This window comes from Canis lupus, chromosome 24 (genome assembly GCF_003254725.2).
Source record: "Canis lupus dingo isolate Sandy chromosome 24, ASM325472v2, whole genome shotgun sequence".
Classification (NCBI taxonomy): Eukaryota; Metazoa; Chordata; class Mammalia; order Carnivora; family Canidae; genus Canis; species Canis lupus.
In genome coordinates this window covers 30063434-30080990 of record NC_064266.1, presented here as the reverse complement: position 1 = coordinate 30080990, position 17557 = coordinate 30063434, and the positions used below count along the sequence as shown (strand labels likewise).

Below are 17557 nucleotides of genomic sequence, written 5' to 3'. Positions count from 1 at the left end.
ATCAAGTCTCAGCAGGGCACTCCTACTCTGACCTGGTTTAGGAGTCATGACCCTAATTAGAAGTCATGTCCTGGCCCCAGTGAGTCCTTGCTCCTGACTTGTATGCTTCCCCGCTGGGTGTTCAGCTTCTTCTGGTGATCATCCCTCCACCTCCTGCATGTAGAGATGTTTGCAGCAAGAAGGAGCCATGGATCATCTGGTCTCAGGCTCCTTATGCTTTCCAGCAAAGGAAACTGAGACCAGAAAGAGAAAGAGACTGGCTTAAGGTCACCCAGAAAGCTAGTGGCAGAGCCAGAACCCAGGACTCACACTCTAGAATTCATCCTGTGGGCCTCCCCACATTTGTGCAATCCGGTGAGAGACAGACATCTCACCTCCCTAGGCTCAGGACCAGTAATACCATTGCCTGATTGGAGATAAGCCTTTCCAGGTTCCCCTCCCCACCATGTCCAAGGCCATGTCCATCCAGCCCACATGGACTTCCCATCTCACCCAGAACTGGCAAGAATGTGCAGTGTTCTCCTCTGGGGTCATAGCTAACTACTACTTTGACCTCTGATCCTCCTAAAACTCTCACCAAGGGCCCTCAGTGTAGGAGGCAGGGAGGTGATGGGAGCTCAATGCCTGTCAGCTCTGTCAGGGCCTGCCCTAACGTCTCTGTCCACGGGGTGCCCACGTCCTCCATGGAAACTCTCCTATGGGTCCAGAAGCAGGAAGCCTTGCCTTGTTAAGGTCAAATAGCTCGAGGTGGAGGGAAAACCTCTGGCTTTAGCTCAGAGTCCTCCAAGATAAATGTGTACGTATATGTATGTGTGCATGCATAGGTTGTGTGTGTGTGTGAGCACATGCACTTATGTGTATGTGCATGCATGTGTGTGTGTATGTCAAGAGATGGGGCCTGGGGGTGTAGTCACACTTCCAAGTTGCTCATTGCCTTTTCTCCCACTTGTCCTAACTCCCTCTCCCTGGCTTCCTCATCTATGCAAGGATCAAACATGCTTCTGGCCTCTACTTAGTAGGTTAGATGCTGCCTGGAGCCAAATGCCTTCTGCCAAGCTCTGATGCTGATTCTCTTTGTCCACAGGGCATTTCTCCTGTGAGCCATCACTGGGCCTTTGCCTTTCTTACAAAAAAAAAAAAAAAAAAAAGTCCTTATCTGTATTCCAGTTCAGTCTGTGCATTATCTGGTAACCATAGCAGCTTTGCTCCTAGCAGAAAAATATGAAGTCCTCTGGGTTAATTTTTAATGTTTCCCCTGGTAAAGGATGATGTTATCCATGAAATGGATTGCCGGCTGATCCCTGAAACCCGGCAGGAGCGCGGATCTCGAACATATTTTCAGATAAGGCTTTGTCAGGCATGCTGGCCTAATAGAGCATTTATCACAGAGACAGGGAAGAAGGAAAGAGAACGAACATTCACCGAGTGTTAGGCACCCTGTCGGGCCCTGGACTTAGTCTGACTCTTTCTGTATTTGGGCATTACTGTCCTCACTTTCCGGATAAAATACTGAGGCTCAGAGTATTTGTATGACTGTCTCCAGGTTGAGTAGTTCAGAAAGGGTGGAGCCCAGGGTCTGGATCCCGTCTTTAGAGTCTCAAAATCTTTTCCATGTCTAGAAATGGTTCAAAGACCTGCTATCTGCAGCTGGAATTTGGCTTTTGGAGAAACAAAATCTTCTACCCTCCCAGGCCCTGGCCCTTTGACCATTCAGCAGGCCAGAAGAAGGCCCCTGGAAGACAGGACACTAATGCCTACATGACATCCACAATCTCAAGGCATTTTTTTGCCACCAGGGCATCGAGAGATCACAGAACACGCAGGTGCTGTAGGTAATAAGGCTGGCAAGGTCTTTCACCCGGGTCTTCCCCTGGTTTGCATGGGCAAGCCCCTCTTGCTCCCCCATCTTCCTGCTGACTCGTCACTCTACTGAAAACAACTGTGTCTGCCACAGGGCTGTCTCAAGAAGGCTTGTTAAGAACACAGGCTGTGGAACAATCTCCAGTTCCATGGACCACTAATGGAGAGGCCTCCAACCTTTCCAAACACCTTCTCACAATATACTATAATAAATAGGATCTACTCAGAACTGCTGATGTAGCCCAGACTCTCACAAGCTCTTTCCTGTGGACCTCAGTTTCCCCATCCATAACATAGGACTGGGTGTATTCATCTGTTTGCTGGACCTGTATCAGAGGTCTCGTGTGCCAGTCACAGTGCTAGTGCCAAGGATGAAGAACTAAGTCAGAGATGTTTCTGCCCTGCCACTGGGCTCACAGTCCATTCTTGTGTGCTGGTCTTTTCAAATACTAATCTCTTTCCATGTGCACAACAACCATCCCAAAATGGGAGTTGTGATTCCTATTTTTCCAGATGAGGAACCTAAGCTTGGAAAGACCCAATAACTTGCTAGGGGTTAGCACCAAAAAAAGGGAGGGGGGAGGCACTCTACAAATGATGCTTGGATGAATGGATGGTTGGATAAATGGATGGATGGATGACGACATTACCTACAAGTCAGAAAGCTGGATTTGAACCCCAGGTCTGTCTGACACTAAAACATAAGCACCCTCCACTGCCCATCATCTCACAGCACACAGTACCTGTCTCCTGACAGGCCAGCCCAGGCCTCATTCTGGCCCAGGGGCCAGAGCAAGCTTCCTGAAGTAGAAGCCTCTTTAGGAGACTCTCTGCCTTGGGCTGAGCCAACCCCTCCTCCAGCGTTGTGGGCACAGCAACACAGATATCTCTAATGTCCCAGGAGGTGCTTTGGCCAGCAAAGCAGCAAATCTGCATCCAGAATCTTTCATTTCATATTGTAATGATGATTATTTGCTGAGCTCCAAAACATAAATAATTTATTTGGATAATCCCCAGCCGAGTGACACTTTCCTAATGAAACGTCTTAGTTTAGAGGAGAATGAGTTCATTATGAGAAGGCCCTCTTTGCCACTGGGGCATCCAGAGATGAAGAACAGGTAGGTGTTTTGTGCAATCTGTTTGGCAGGTTCAGGGGCCTCTGGCAGCCATCCAAGCCTCATCACCATCAGAGCATCACTGCTGGGCGTGTCTTTTACGAGGCCTATGTTATTCCTTTGTCAGAGCCACAAGCAGCCTGCCGCCTTCGTGGTCACCCAGCACCCTCTACCCAACACCGTGGCAGACTTCTGGAGGCTGGTGTTCGACTATAACTGCTCTTCCGTGGTGATGCTGAATGAGATGGACACTGCCCAGGTAGGAGGAGCCCATCCACTTCCCAGTGCTCAGGTGCGTTCAGGCAGCCATGCCCAAGAGTTGAAGGGAGAGTGTGAGAGTCAGCATAGTGCTGCCTAGCTGGCTGCCAGCACCAAACCAGCCCATCCTGCTGCAGGTGGAGGCTGGGGGGTCTCTTGCCAGGCCCTTCCACCGCCATCCCCTACCCATGCCCTTTCACTTCCAGCGACACCCCCTGCCTGTGGGCTTTGTCCAGCCCTCCTCCCCTGTCCAGAGCCAGGTTCTGTAGCTGCATACACCAGGCACTGATTAGAATCTTGCTCTAAATCACAGTGAGCCCAGGGGCTTACAGAGCCTCCCCAGCTCTGAGCATCTCCAGCCCTGCAGGAAGCCTGATGCCTGGCCACACCCAGCCTACCCCCTCAGAGATGCAGTCCATAAGGACTGAGCCTAGAGCTTGAACCTTGCACCCTTTGCCCACTAGCCACCCTGAGGATCCTGGCTTCATCGCAGAGGGCTCTTATGTCCAGGCAGGCTTCATGCCTTCACCCCCAGGGTCTGACAGATCCAAGCATTATGTGCCTATAGCACATTTCAGTACTCAAGACATGTGTCCTGGGACAGCTTCTGGGGCTCATGACACGGCAGCCATTCCAGGGTGGAAAAAGTGGGAATGTCCTTTCAGGATTTTTGGAAAGTGGTCATTTTGCTGTCTTAAACTCAAGGTACCTCAGTGAACTCCTTTGTGCATGCTGGCCTTGTGTGGGAATAAAATAAAATGGGTCTGAACTGTGGTCTCAGCCCTGCAGGAGCTCACAGTCTTGCTACAGAGACAGATGAGCAAATTGTCCCAACCTCACGTGGCAGTGCTATAATAGAGGTCAGCCTCGAAGTGCTGTGCTGACCGAGAACAGGGAGCAATTAATTCTGCCCAGAGGGTGAGGGAAGACTTCAAAAAGAAGGTGACTTTGGCCTTGAAGAAGGCAGCAGAGGTTTGGATGATGCAGCTGAGGGAGTTGGGAAAAGGCACTCTGAGCAGAGGAAGCAGTGGGGCAGAGGCAAGGTGGTGTGAATGTGTGTGGCTTGTTTGCAGAATAGCTTGGGTTGCAGTGTGGCTGGGGCGGGGGTCTGTCTAGGAGCAGGAGATGGTGGTGAGGCTGGAAAATGCAACAGGGCCCTGGCGGCACAGGGCTGCCCATGTGGGCTACAGAGTTTGGGCCTTGGCCTGCATGCAGCATGGTAAGTGTCAGATTCTTACTTTGTAAGCATCAGAACCATTTCTTCGAATAAAGCTTTCATGCAGGCACAGTATATGAAACAGCTGTTGGTGGTGAATCACATCTTGTGGGTTGAACTCCACCCAGACTGGTCATCTGGCTCCCCTCTAGCTACCCCTTCTGGCCCCCCTGCCCCCCATGCCCCTTGGAGAATCAGGACTCTGGGTGCCCTTGTGAACCTCTGGGGGTTCCCAGGAGCACTGTGAGACAGTACTTGCTGTCGAGGGAGGAGAAACACTGCAGCGTTTAAGCCGTGGTGTGGCTGAGTTCCTATTAGAAAGCTGCATCTGGGGACCAGGGAGGAGGAGAAGCTGCAAGGAAATGTGTGAGCCAGGAGATTGAGGAGGAGGATGTTGCCAAGGTACAGAAAAGAGAGGTGGTGGTCTGAACCGAGGAGGTGGCTGGCAGGCGGGACAGCTGGGCTGGGATGTGGAATCTGGGCTTCCAGATGCAGGTGCACAGGTTTGGGGAGCAGCTGGATGCAGGAGGTGAAGGAGAAGTTGTGGATGGTGGCAGGGCCAAGGTCTGGGCAAGTCAGGCATCTGGGGATGCTCCAGCTGAGATGGGGAAGGCAGGAGGTGGCATGGAGAGGAGTCGATTAATGGGATGAAATGGAGTGCCCCGTGGGGTGTGCACGTGAGAGACAAACAGGAGAGATGCGCTCAGTCTTCAACCATATTTGTGGAATATCTGTTAGCCGCCAGGAACTATTCTAGGTGTTTGGAATGTGTTGTGAACAAGACGGAGCAAGCGAAACAGCAAATTCCCATCTCTGCTGCAACTTCTGTTCTAAAATGGAAGAGACAGTAAATAACAAATACCACCCTATAATGTACCTAATTATATGTTAGACAGTGATGAGTATATGGGAAAAAATACAAGGGCAGGGTAAGGAAGATTGGAAGGTGGGATTGGGGCATGGAATACAATTGGGATGGCGTGATTAAGGCAGGCCCTACTGAGAAGGTCATAGACTTGTGTAGTTTTGAAAGAGGAGAGAGAATGAGCCCTGTGACCATCTCTGGGAAAAGCGTCACAGGGAGATGGGACAACCCACATCCACTCCTTATGGTGGATTCGTGCCTGGCACACTTGAGGAACAGCACAGAGGCCACTATGACTGGCACAGAGTGAGTGTGGGAACAGCAGCAGGTGACACAGAGACACGGCAGGGCCAGGTCATGGAAGGTCTAAGGGGTCATAGGAAGAACTTGAGATTTTACTGTGAGAGAAGAGAGCCACCAACAGGTCTTGAGGAGAAGAGGGACATACTTTGACTTAAAAAAAAAAAAAATCCCTCTGACTACTGTGTTGGCAATAGATGATTGGTACAGGAAGGGGAGAACCTCACTTTGGGAGGGGTAGAGAAGCAGGGCTCAAGGTCATTGGCTGTAGCTTCCCCTGCCGGAGTGGGTCTTAGGTAAATGAAGATTTCTCAGCTCCAGATGTTGGTACAGCCTTTGAGAATTGATTCTCTAAATGCAAAAACATCAGGCTCAGAAGAGCCATGAGGTTGGCTGCCATATGCAGCTGGCAAGCATCCCCTAAAATCGGCAGATGAATAGAGCACTTATTGATATAAATATCATCACCGCAACAGCTGGGTGCCTTGTGAAAATAAACAATGACACAGTGTGAGCATCAGAAAAGCCGCCCTTAGCACCTGGAAGGGTGGTTCTTTGAAGTGGTATCAGCATTTGCCTGCCAGCGTGTCCGTGCCAGGACAGCTACAGCTTCCTGGCCAGCCCAGCGACACAGATGGGTCTGCCATAGGTCCTGAGCATCAGCAGAGGATCAATGCCACATCCTGTGGTTTGACCGGGGACCAAGCATAAGGGCTCGTGTTGAGGGTTGTGGCAGGACTACCTGTAAGTCGCAGCAAAATAGGGTTGAGGAGAGGCTGAGACCTCTCTGAGTGCCTTGTTTTCTTGCACTGCTGGCCAAATCAGCCTGCTTCTGCTCAGAATCTTCCACTGCACCGTTCAATCAGCCATCCCCAGCCACAGATATTCTCCCCTTCTCCACAGTGGCTTCTGCTCAAAGATAATTACAAGCAGTGGGGGCTGAAGATAAAGACTCTGAAGGCAACTACATGTATTTGACCTCAGAGATCTTTTTTTAACTCCTAAGAACTCCAAGGCCTATGATCAGATTAGTGGGGCAATATCCTAGAACCACAACATCCAGCAAATGACACTGTGGTTTCCAGTGGGAGCATCAGAAAGAACCTTTCCAGCCACACCCAATAGCACTGATGCAAGCAAGATCCCTTCTATCCTTGTGGGCTCTTGGGATAGACCAGAGTCCATGGGGAACAGACGGCAGAAGGGAACAGACACCCTCTTCATGGTCATGCCACACCTACAATATTGTTTAGACAGCTCAGGAGATCTCTGTGCCGGCCATGGGGTGGGGCTGTGCAGTAGGCACAATCATGGCCTCCCCACAAAGATGTCCACATCCTTGTCTCTAAACCAGTGAATGTATTATCTTCCAGAGTAGAAGGGACTCTGCATATGTAGTAAACATAAGGGTGCTGAGATGTGTACATTGTCCTGGGCTATCCAGGTGGACCCAAGATTAGGATCCTAGGAAGAGGGATGAAGGAAGATCAGTCAATGGTGATGGAAGCAGACCACGGGACAACAGAAGCAGAAAGTGGAGTGATAATAGCCACAGACCGAAGTGTGCTGGCTGCCTCTCAGAACTGGAGAAGATGAGGAATGGATTGTCCCCTGCAGACTCCAGAAAGGAACACAGACAGCTCAGCTGACACTTTGACTTTAACCCTTTAATACTCATTTCAGGTTCCTGACCCCCCAGATAATCTGTGTTGTGTTAAGCCACCACATTTGTGGTAATTAGTTGCATCAGCCATAGGAAACTAATACAGACAATAAAACTGTAAACAGGAATTCAGACCCAGAGGTACAGGAATCAGTGCCAGTGTGGGATGTGAGACTGAAATCGTGGGAACATCCAGAGTCAACAGTGTTGGACTGGAAAGTGGTTTGAGCTTGGAGTAATCCACATCTGAATCAGAGACCATCAGGAATCATGAGACAGCAAGATGGAGGGAGCCAAAGAGACGTCAGATGTCCACCTCACCAACCATAGGACTACTCTTGCTGACCCAGGAGGAGGTCTTTTAAAAGTCAAGATGCAAAAAAAAAGTCAAGATGCATGCTTTCTGGGCTGTGTTCAATCCTTCAGTCATCCACATGCATTGACTGAAAACCTACCATGCACCAGGCACAGACTAGACCAAAGAGGCACAAACAAACAAAAAAAAACAAACCCAGTCCCCATGGAGTAGACATTGTAGTGAAGTAATATCTACCTGCCAGACTCCCTTGGCATCAAACAGGATGGAACTGTCTTCAGCTGGAACCGTCTCAACCAAGACCCCTGAGTAGCAGGAAGAAGCTGACCGGGAAGCAGAAGGGATGGAAGGGGCAGTGTGTAGGCAGCATGTCACATGCTCCTGAGCTCTGTGGGTAGCCTTAGAAGAATCCAGCAAGAGATGACCACCACACATCACCCCACCATCCTGGAATCAGGTTTGGGGTCAATGAGACCCAGTGTCACTTTGGTTGTCAGTGCTAGGTCTTTAGTGTCCCTTGAACATCCTACTAATTTATCATACTGACTATGCTTGCAGCATCCCTCTGAGTTTCTCAGTGTTTCCCTTGTCACTCATTCTAGGGAGGACATGTTATTGTGCTTACATCTTAAAGATTTTATCATGTGTATGTTCTCCAAACACCTTTTGATATTTCCCAAGTCTTTCACCAGAGATGTACTATTTTAGAAGCTTTTGTTTTCCAAACTGTATTTACTAATTAATCATTGGTTAGTTTTACTTGTATGTTTTTCCACAAACATAACTACCCCAGTGAATTTCTGATTGGCAGACCATATACAGAACTAACACTAGACGGTCTAATTCCAGCCCAAAGCCAGAGACTTGATGTTCTTCATTCCAGGACAACAACGAGATTTTCTTTAGCTTCTAAAGACTTTGGAGATCTCTCATTGGCTTCTCCTGCCAACTTTATAGACCCCACTTTGGAAACCACTGATCTGACTGGGGTCCATTTCCCCTCATTTTGCACATCAGAAAGCTGAGGTCTAGGCAGGAAAAAACGATTTATCCAGAGCCCCATAGCCCATCACTGACTTGGGTCCAATCTACCAGGGATTGTGAAGATTTTGGTTACCATTTAAACAATAGGATTTCCAGGGCCCCGGTGCCTGGTAATCACTGACTGGCACGTGGGTATATGGAGCAGAAAGAAAGCTCTTGTTTGGTATAAAATAAGAGCTCTGTAAAAGCTGAGCTGCCGAGTTCTGAGGCTCCCACCATGGAAAGTCTGAGAGTTCAGGTAATGCCAGGCAAGGTAGAAAGTTGACGGAGTGTGAGACCAAGAATTGTACATTCGCACAGTTTCTAGAAGTGAGAGAGGGAAGCTCATCATCCTCCCAGGAGAAGAGCAGGGGTGATATTTCAGGGATGTCTTTTCTTGTCACTGTGCCTGCAAGACAAATAGAAAGCAATGATATCTCCATCTTTATCTCGGCTTATGAAAACACAGCCTAACATGCTGGCAAAACCCACAGAAAACCGAAGGCTCTGAGAGCCTCGAGTCTGGCTGTGTTTCTGTTCCAGTAGGTATCAATAGAATAAGAAGTCTTGGGGGGGGGGGGCGGCACCTGGGTGGCTCAGTTGGTTAAGCATCTGCCTTCGGCTCAGGTCATTATCCCAGGGTCCTGGGATTGAGTCACATGTTGGGCTCCTTGCTCAGCAGGGAGTCTGCTTCTCCCTCTCCCTCTGCCCCTTTCCACTGCTTATATTCTCTCTCTCTCTCTCTCTCTCTCTCTCTCTCTCTCATAAAAAAAAAATCTTTTTAAAAAGTAGTCTGGGTCTATGAGACCTGCCTTCAAGTTCTAACCCTGCTGCCTACTGGCCTTAAGCCAGTTTCATAAGCTGTCCCAAATCTCAACGTGATCTTCTATTAAAATCATGTAACCCAGAGGTCAGCCAAATTCACGCTGTCCTTGAAAATTTAATTGAAATGGGGATCCCTGGGTGGCGCAGCGGTCTGGCGCCTGCCTTTGGCCCAGGGCGCGATCCTGGAGACCCGGGATCGAATCCCACGTCGGGCTCCCGGTGCATGGAGCCTGCTTCTCCCTCTGCCTGTGTCTCTGCCTCTCTCTCTCTCTCTCTGTGTGTGTGACTATCATAAATAAATAAAAATTTAAAAAAAAAAAAAAAAAAAAGAAATGGGCTCTGCTTCCTCTTCCCCATCCTGTGGCCAAGTTTATTATCTACCCCATAGATATCTGGGAATTGCAAGGGAGTCCTGTTTGCATGCTTACTTCCCACTTCCCGCTCAGGCCTTACTGGGGACAAAGTGGGGTTCGAATCCCAGTAATGCCCATGACCAAAGGTTGAACGTTGCACATCCCCATTCTTAACCGCACCTCTTCTTGCCTCCTCACCCCTGGCATGTGGCAGCACATCTACCCACCCACACCCTGTTGCCCAAACCGTTTCCTACCTCTGCCTCTCCTTCCATGCCTCCCATAGCAATGCTACCTTCTACCCAAAAGCTGTGCCTTTCTTAAGCTGTACGGTTGCACTCTGTTTAATACACAGTGTCACATTATAGTGAAGGCACACTATTATATTAGTTTCATGTGTATAGTGTAGCAGTTCAGCAGTACCATAGGTTACTTAGTGTTAAGATATTTGCACTCCCAATCTCCTTCACCATTTTCACCCAACCCCCACCCAGCTCTTCTGATAACCATCACTTTGTTCTGTGTAGTTAAGGCTGTGTTTTTTGGTTTGTCTCATTTTTCTCTATTCCTCCTTTGTTCTGTACCTTAAATTCCACATATGAGTGAAATCATATAGTATTTGTCTTTCTCTAACTTATTTCACTTAGCATTATACTCTAGACCTACCCATATAGTTCCAAATGGAAAGATTTCATTCTTTTTTATGGCTGAATAATATTCTGTGTATATACTACTTCTTTATCCATACATCTATTGATGGACAGGTAGGCAGCTTCCATAATTTGGCTATTATAATTAATGCTAGAATAAACATTGGGTGCATGTTTCCCTTTGAGTGTGTTTTTGTTTTCTTTGGGTAAATACCCAATAGTACAGTTACCAGGTCATAGGGTAGTTCTATTTTTAACATTTTGAGGAAACTCTATACTGTTTTCCACAGTGTCTGCTCCAGTTTTCATTCCCAGTAATAGTGCATGAGGATGAGGGTTCCTTTTTCTCCACATCCTCACCAACACTTGTTGCTTCTTGTATATTTTATTTTAGCCACTCTGACAGGTGTGAGGTGATATCTCATTTGTACTCTTTATTTGCATTTCCCTGATGATGAGTGATGTTGAACATCTGTTTCATGTGTCTGTTGTCCATCTGGATGTCTTCTTTGAAGAAATGTCTGTTCATATTTTCTGTCCATCTTTAAGTGGGTTATTTGTTTTGGTGTTGAGTTGTATAAGTTCTATATATATTTTGGATACTAACCCTTTATCAGATACATCTTTTGCAAATATCTTCTCCCATTCAGTAGATTGACTTTTGGTTGCTTTGACTTTTGGTTGTTTTGACTATTGATTATTTCCCTCGCTGTGCAGAAGCTCTTTATTTTGATGTAGTCCCAGTAGTTTATTTTTGCTTTTGTTTCCCTTGCCTCAGGAGACATATCTAAAAAGATATTGTTATGGCTGATGTCAGAGAAATCACTCCCTGTGTTCTCTCCTAGGATTTTTATGATTTCAGGTATCAGATTCTGGTCTTTAATCAAATTCGAAGTTAGTTTTGTCTATGGTGTAAGAAAGTGGTCCAGTTTCATTCTTTTGCATGTTGCTGTTCAGTTTTCCTAACACTATTTCTAAAGGGACTGCCTTTTTGCCATTGGATATTCTTTCCTACTTTGTTGAAGATTAATTGACCTCATAATTATGTGCTTATTTCTGGATTTTATATTCTGTGCCATTGATTTGTGTATCTGTTTTGTACCAGAACCATACTGTTTTGATTACTACGGTTGTATAATATAACTTGAAGTCGAGAGTTGTGATGCCTCTAGCTTTGCTTTTCTAAGATTGCTTTCTCTATCTGGGCAGAGTCTTTTGTGGTTCCATACAAACTTTAGGATCATTTTCCACTTCATTATTGGTATACACAAATGCAATGGATTTCTGTCCATTAATTTTGTATCCTGCAAGCATAATGAATTAATTTATCCCTATTCTAGTAGTTTCTATGATGAAGTCTTTTGTGTTCCCTTCTATATGGTATCATGTCACAAATAGTGAGGCTTACTTCTTCCTTACTAATGTGGGTGCCTTTTATTTTTTTCTCTGACCTGCTCAGCTTGATTACTTTCCATGACTCTGTCCTCCAGGTCACTAATTTGTTCTTCTGCTTCTTCTAGCCTGCTATTTATTCCATCTATATGTTTTTAGTTTCATTTATAGTGTTCTTCACTTCTGATTGGTTCTTTTATTTCCCCTCATTGTTAAAGGTTTCAGTGATGTCTTCTACTCTTTTGTCAAGTCCAGTGAGTATCTTTATGACTGTTACTTCAAATTCTCTATCAGGCATGTTACTTATCTCCATTTTCCTTAGGTCCTGCTCTTTCATTTGGAACATACTCCTCTGTCTCCAAATTTTTTCTACCTCTCTGTGTCTGTTTCTGTGTGTTAAGAAAGTCAACTATGTGTCCTGTTTTTGAAAGTAGTGGGCAGGATGAGCACTTTTAACAAGGTGGCACTGGTCCTTTGCCAGAGAGAATGTGCCCCCACTGCTAAGACTGGGGCCAGCTGAGTCAATCCACAAAGCATGCACAGGCAGGGCACACAGTACCCACAAATTGTGGACACTGGTCCTTTTCCACAGGGGATGAGCCACTGCTGCTGAGACCTGGCTGGCAAAGCATGCATGGGTGAAGCGTGCAGTTTTAACAAGGTGCATGTGTCCTCTGCAGGAGGTAATCAGCTGCCACCATTTCTGCCAAAACTGAGGCCCTGCGAAGCATGCGGTCAGAAGACATGGTGTTGGCAAGGTTTGCAGGATCTTCTCAGAAAGGAGGCTCACAGCATCATGACTCAGGCAAACGTGACTGGAAATGGCAGATCTGCCAAAGCACAGGGGAGCAGGGCTTGGTGTAAGCAAGTTAGGTAGTTAATGTGGGTGTTGCGCTGGTTCCCACAGGTGGCCATGTGTTTATACTGGGGGATGAAGGCAGGAAATAGCACCTGCCACCTCCTTTGTTCCTGGAGGGGTCTCCCTGTAAACTCTACCCCTCTGGGATGCTCTGAGATGAGTAAATAGGACCCTGGCATTTCCAAACTGCTGCTTCGAGGCTTGGTCTCTATGGGCTGCTTGTTGTGCTGTCTCTTTAAGCCTAGGGATTCAACTTCCTAACATCCTCTTGGCTCTCCCAGAACCAAGCCTGCTGATTTTTAAAATTCCAGGCTTTAAGTCCTCCTAGTTGTAAGAACTCAGAAAATTTGGTTTGGTTTCAAAGCCAAATGCTATGAGGATTCACCTCCCCCATTTGGGCTCCCTGTTATGATCCTTTGTTCCTCTCTTTTCTCCTCACCCACAGTTCCTTCCCAAGGATGACCTGTGAGTCAGTTTAGCTCCTACCCCATCTCTTCCCTTCCTACCCTCTTTGATGTGGCCTCTCCTCTACATTTAGTTGTTGAATTTGTTCTGCCAGTCTTCAGGTTGTTTTCTGCATTATCTGCACTTAATGTGAGTGGTATCTAGTTGTATTCACAGAACAAGGTGATATTTGGGTCCACTACTACACCTTCTTCACCAGAAGTCCTTCTTGAGCTCTCTCTTCAATACCTCTTTCTGAAGCCTGCCCTGCGACTTTGCCATCCACTCTACATCCTCTGTAAATATTCTTCTAAAATCCTTCCCTTTCTCCTCAGACTCCAATGCAACTGTCATAAGTAAGTTCCCCCACTACACAGAGATTGCATTATTCACCACATGGGGCTGTTGAGAGGCATATGTGCTTTAATCACCAGTCATGTGCCTCTTTCTCTCTGCCCCTTGCTTTGTACCTGCCACCTCACCCTCAATCTGTCTTCCTTAGCTAGCCAATTATATGATTTTGGTTCTTTATAGAATCTATTTAAAGGAATTTTATAATCACTGATCTAAATTTTGAAACCAATTCAGGTAACTTTCACATTTTTCTCTTAGAAATATTAATTCAATTTCACCTTTAAGTGGCCCAGGATTGATTTCCCCTACTACGAACCTGGAATAAGGAGAGTCCTTCATTTCTGAAACTGTGATATTAATTGGCCTTTCCATCTTATCAAAGTATTGTTTAATTAACAAAAGACATAACTAAGGTGCACTGAAATGTGCTTTTAAATTGTTGATTCCAAAAATAGGCCCATATGCTAGTTTTCATTCAACTCATCAGAACATGTTTATTCCAGCAACTAACAAGCTTTCTGATTCCATCAGCAAGAAAATGATGTTCAACAGTGAGGCTACCTCCACATTTGTTACATTTCACGTGTGAACTTGCTCTCCCAAAGGACATCTTTTCATGGTCCAAAGAGCTATGGAGATCACTAGGTGGAATAATGTATGGCAGCTGTTCCAGGGCCGTTCACACATGCTTGGTTTAACTTGTTCTGACAATAAATAGCAGAAGGCCCCTCTGCTTTTCTGGAAGAAGCATGGATATTTCTGAATCATATGCAGCAACTGAACTGGCTTCCCCTCCCAGGTGTGATCAGCAAGACTGACTGTGTGTATCTGCAGTGGTGTGAAGCCCTCCCTTCGAGAAGGCAACACCATCCCTCCCTAGTCTATTGGGTAAGAAAAGGAGGGGGGTGGTGCCAAGACATGAGGTGGGAAAGGGCCATGCAGACTCTAGGCTAGAGAGAATTGGAACCTATTCTTGGAGAAAGCCACTTCAAAAGATTTTCAACTAAATAAAAAAAAAAAAAATGCCAAAGTTGCATCGACTGTACATGCAGCCCCAGGTCACCTGGGTTCTCATAGTCTTAGAACCAAGTGGGCCTCCTTGAACCCTCCACCATTTTCCAGGACCTTAAGAAACCATAGATCTCTAAGGAGCTTGGGAAGATGGAGAAGTAGCAAGACCCTGAGCTCTCACCCTGTCCCACATCTTCAACTAGGTATCATCTACATCCCAAGCCAACAAGTCACAGAGTGATCCAAAGACTGGCAGAACAAACTTCACACCTACTTATAGAAAAAAGCTGCATATGAAAGGTTGGGATACAGAGAGCTGCATGTGCAGAGAGAGCAAAGAAATGAGCCCTTACACCAGGGAACTCACCCAGGGAAAACTAATCTCCATAACATTTGGCGTTAAAAACCTGAGGGGCTGGGGTGCCTGGGTGGCTCCGTTGGTTAAGCATCTGACTCTTGATTTCAACCCAGATTGTGTTCTCATGATCTCTTATGAGATCAAGCCCTGAGTCAGGCTATAGGCATGAAGCCTGCTTAAAATTTTCCCTCTGCCCTCTAACCCCGACTTGTGCTCTCACTCTAAAATATGTGTGTGTTTGTGTGTTTGTGTGTGTGTGTGTGTGTGTGTAATAAAAACCAGAGGGATTGAATTCTGTGAGCTTTAAAAGGCAGCAGACTCAGCACTGGGCCAGCCAGGAGGGCAAGTGAAAGCTGGAGAGAGACAGCAGCCTCAAAGAGACAGCAGCCTGCACAGAAAAGCAAATTAAAGCAACATTTTATATACCAGGGCAAATGGGAGACAGGTCTGTTCATACTGATTTGGGAGTGTATTGTGGGACTTCTCTGAAAGTGAGGGACCTGGCAGGCACCATGTTCCTCCCTTATCCCCCAGCATAAACACAGAGCCACCTGTGGGACACTGGGCTGCACAGACACTTCTGTGTGACCTGCTGGCAGTACGCTACCCCCATGAGTTCTCCTGAGGACTCACCCACTCGAAGCCTGCTGGCCTCTGCCCTAGGCTCAGGGTAAATTTCGTTAAAGCTGCACATATGCCCTGACCAGCTGATAGGTGCACAGCAGCCTCAGTGTGCCATGCACAGCACCATGCCCCCAGCTGCCGCTGTGGGCTGTAACCAGCTGCCATCACATGCCATGCCCTGCCACACACTCACAGCCACCATTGTGCACCAGGCTCAGCTGCACCCAGCCACCTTCTTACACCACTTCCAGTCTTGCACCCTTGGCAGACAGCCCTGGCACACAGCCCCCACCAGCTCCGACATACAGCCCCAAGTTGCCACAGCATTTCAAGATATCCAGCATAGGACTGGTGGTCCAGCAAAAATTTTGCTAACACCACTGGCCCACTCCAAGTTCCCCAGGAGCATACCTCCTTGGAATGAGGTGCTTGAGTCCCACTAACACCAGAGAGAAGCACAGACCACAACAGGCAGAGTCAGCACAGACAACTGCACTGAAAGGAAAAGTGACTCAGACACAACAGCAGGGCATAAGCAAAAAAACATAGGAAACTCTCCTGAAGTGCCAGATTTTGGTGAACAGGGGACACTGCAATGCAGGGCACTGCAGGGCACTCCAGGATCTCTTTTTCATAATATCACTACTTTTAAGAGAATACACAAGTGACTTTCTTAACACAGAAAACAGACACAAAGAGGCAGACAAAATGAAGAGACAGAGAAATTTATCCCAAATGAAAGAACAGGGAAAGGCCACAGCCAGAGATCTAAGCAAAACAGATAAAAGTTACATGCATGATAGAAAATTTAAAGCAATGATCAAAAGGATACTCACTGGACTTGAGAAAAGGGTGGAGGACAGGGGCACCTGGGTGGCTCAGTGGTTGAGCGTCTGCCTTTGGCTCAGGTTGTGATCCTGGGGTCCTGGGACCAAGTCTCATATGAGGCTCCCCATGGGGAGTCTGCTTCTCCCTCTGCCTATGTCTCTGCTTCTCTGTGTCTTTCATGAATAAATAAAATCATTTTTTAAAAGGGAAGGTGGAGGACATCAATGAAATCCTTAACACAGAGATAAGGAATAACATAGCAGAGATAAAGGGCTAAATGAATGAAAAACATGCTTGGTGGAATGAATACAAGGATGGAAGAAGCAGAAATGAATTACTGACCTAGAAGACAGACTAATGGAAAATAATGAAGCTGAACAAAAGAGAGAAAAAAGAAATATGCAAAACGAGGATAGATTTAGGGAACTGACTCCATCTGATGTAATAACATTCGTATAATGGGGGGCCCCAGAAGAAAAAGAGAGAAAGAAGAGCAGAACATTTATTTGAGGAATTAATAGCTGGAAACTTCCCTAATCTGGGGAAGGAAACAGATATCCAGATTCTAGAGGCACAGAGAACTCCAGCCAAAATCAACAAAAGCAGATTCATACTAAGCATATTGTAATTAAACTTACAAAATATATTGATAAAGAAAAAAAATTTTTAAGCAGCAAGACAAGAGACAACAGTAACTTATAAGAGAAAATCCATAAGGATAACAGGAGATTTTTCAACAGAAACTTTGCAGGCCAGAAGAGAGTGGCATGATATATTGAAAGTACTGATTGGGAAAAATCTGCAACCAAGAATATTTATTCCAGCAAGGCTATTGTTCAAAATAAAGGAGAGAGAGAGAGTTTCCCAGACAAATGAAAACTAAAAGAGCTTGAGACCACTAAACAGGCCCTGCAAGAAATATTAAAGGGGACTCTTTGAGTGGAAAGGAAAGACCAAAAGTGACAGTTATAAAGGTAGGAAACAAAAAAGCAGTGAAAATGAATATTTCTGTAAATTTTCAGTCAAGGAACTTTTAAAAAGCATATAAAATATAATAACATATACCAAAAATGTGGGGAGGAGAGGAGTAAAGAATGGTTTCAAACTTAAATGGCCATCAATCTAATATAGACCTCTATCTGCAAAAGAAGTTATATACAAACCTAATGTAGCCATATATCAAAAACTTCTAATAGACTTGCAAAGAATAAAGAGAAGGAAATCCAAACATACTAAAAATAAT

At 46.2% G+C, this 17557-nt stretch overlaps 1 protein-coding gene across 13 annotated transcripts in view; it reads left to right on the top strand.

Annotated features, from left to right (window-relative positions):
* Positions 1-17557, top strand: part of PTPRT (protein tyrosine phosphatase receptor type T) — a 1044320-nt gene that overhangs the window by 1000340 nt on the left and 26423 nt on the right. For all 13 annotated transcript variants that reach the window (XM_035705859.2, XM_049100205.1, XM_049100203.1 and 10 more), the window contains one exon: positions 3103-3234. In XM_035705859.2, coding sequence (XP_035561752.2) covers positions 3103-3234 — 132 coding nt within the window. The remainder of the gene's footprint in view (positions 1-3102; positions 3235-17557) is intronic.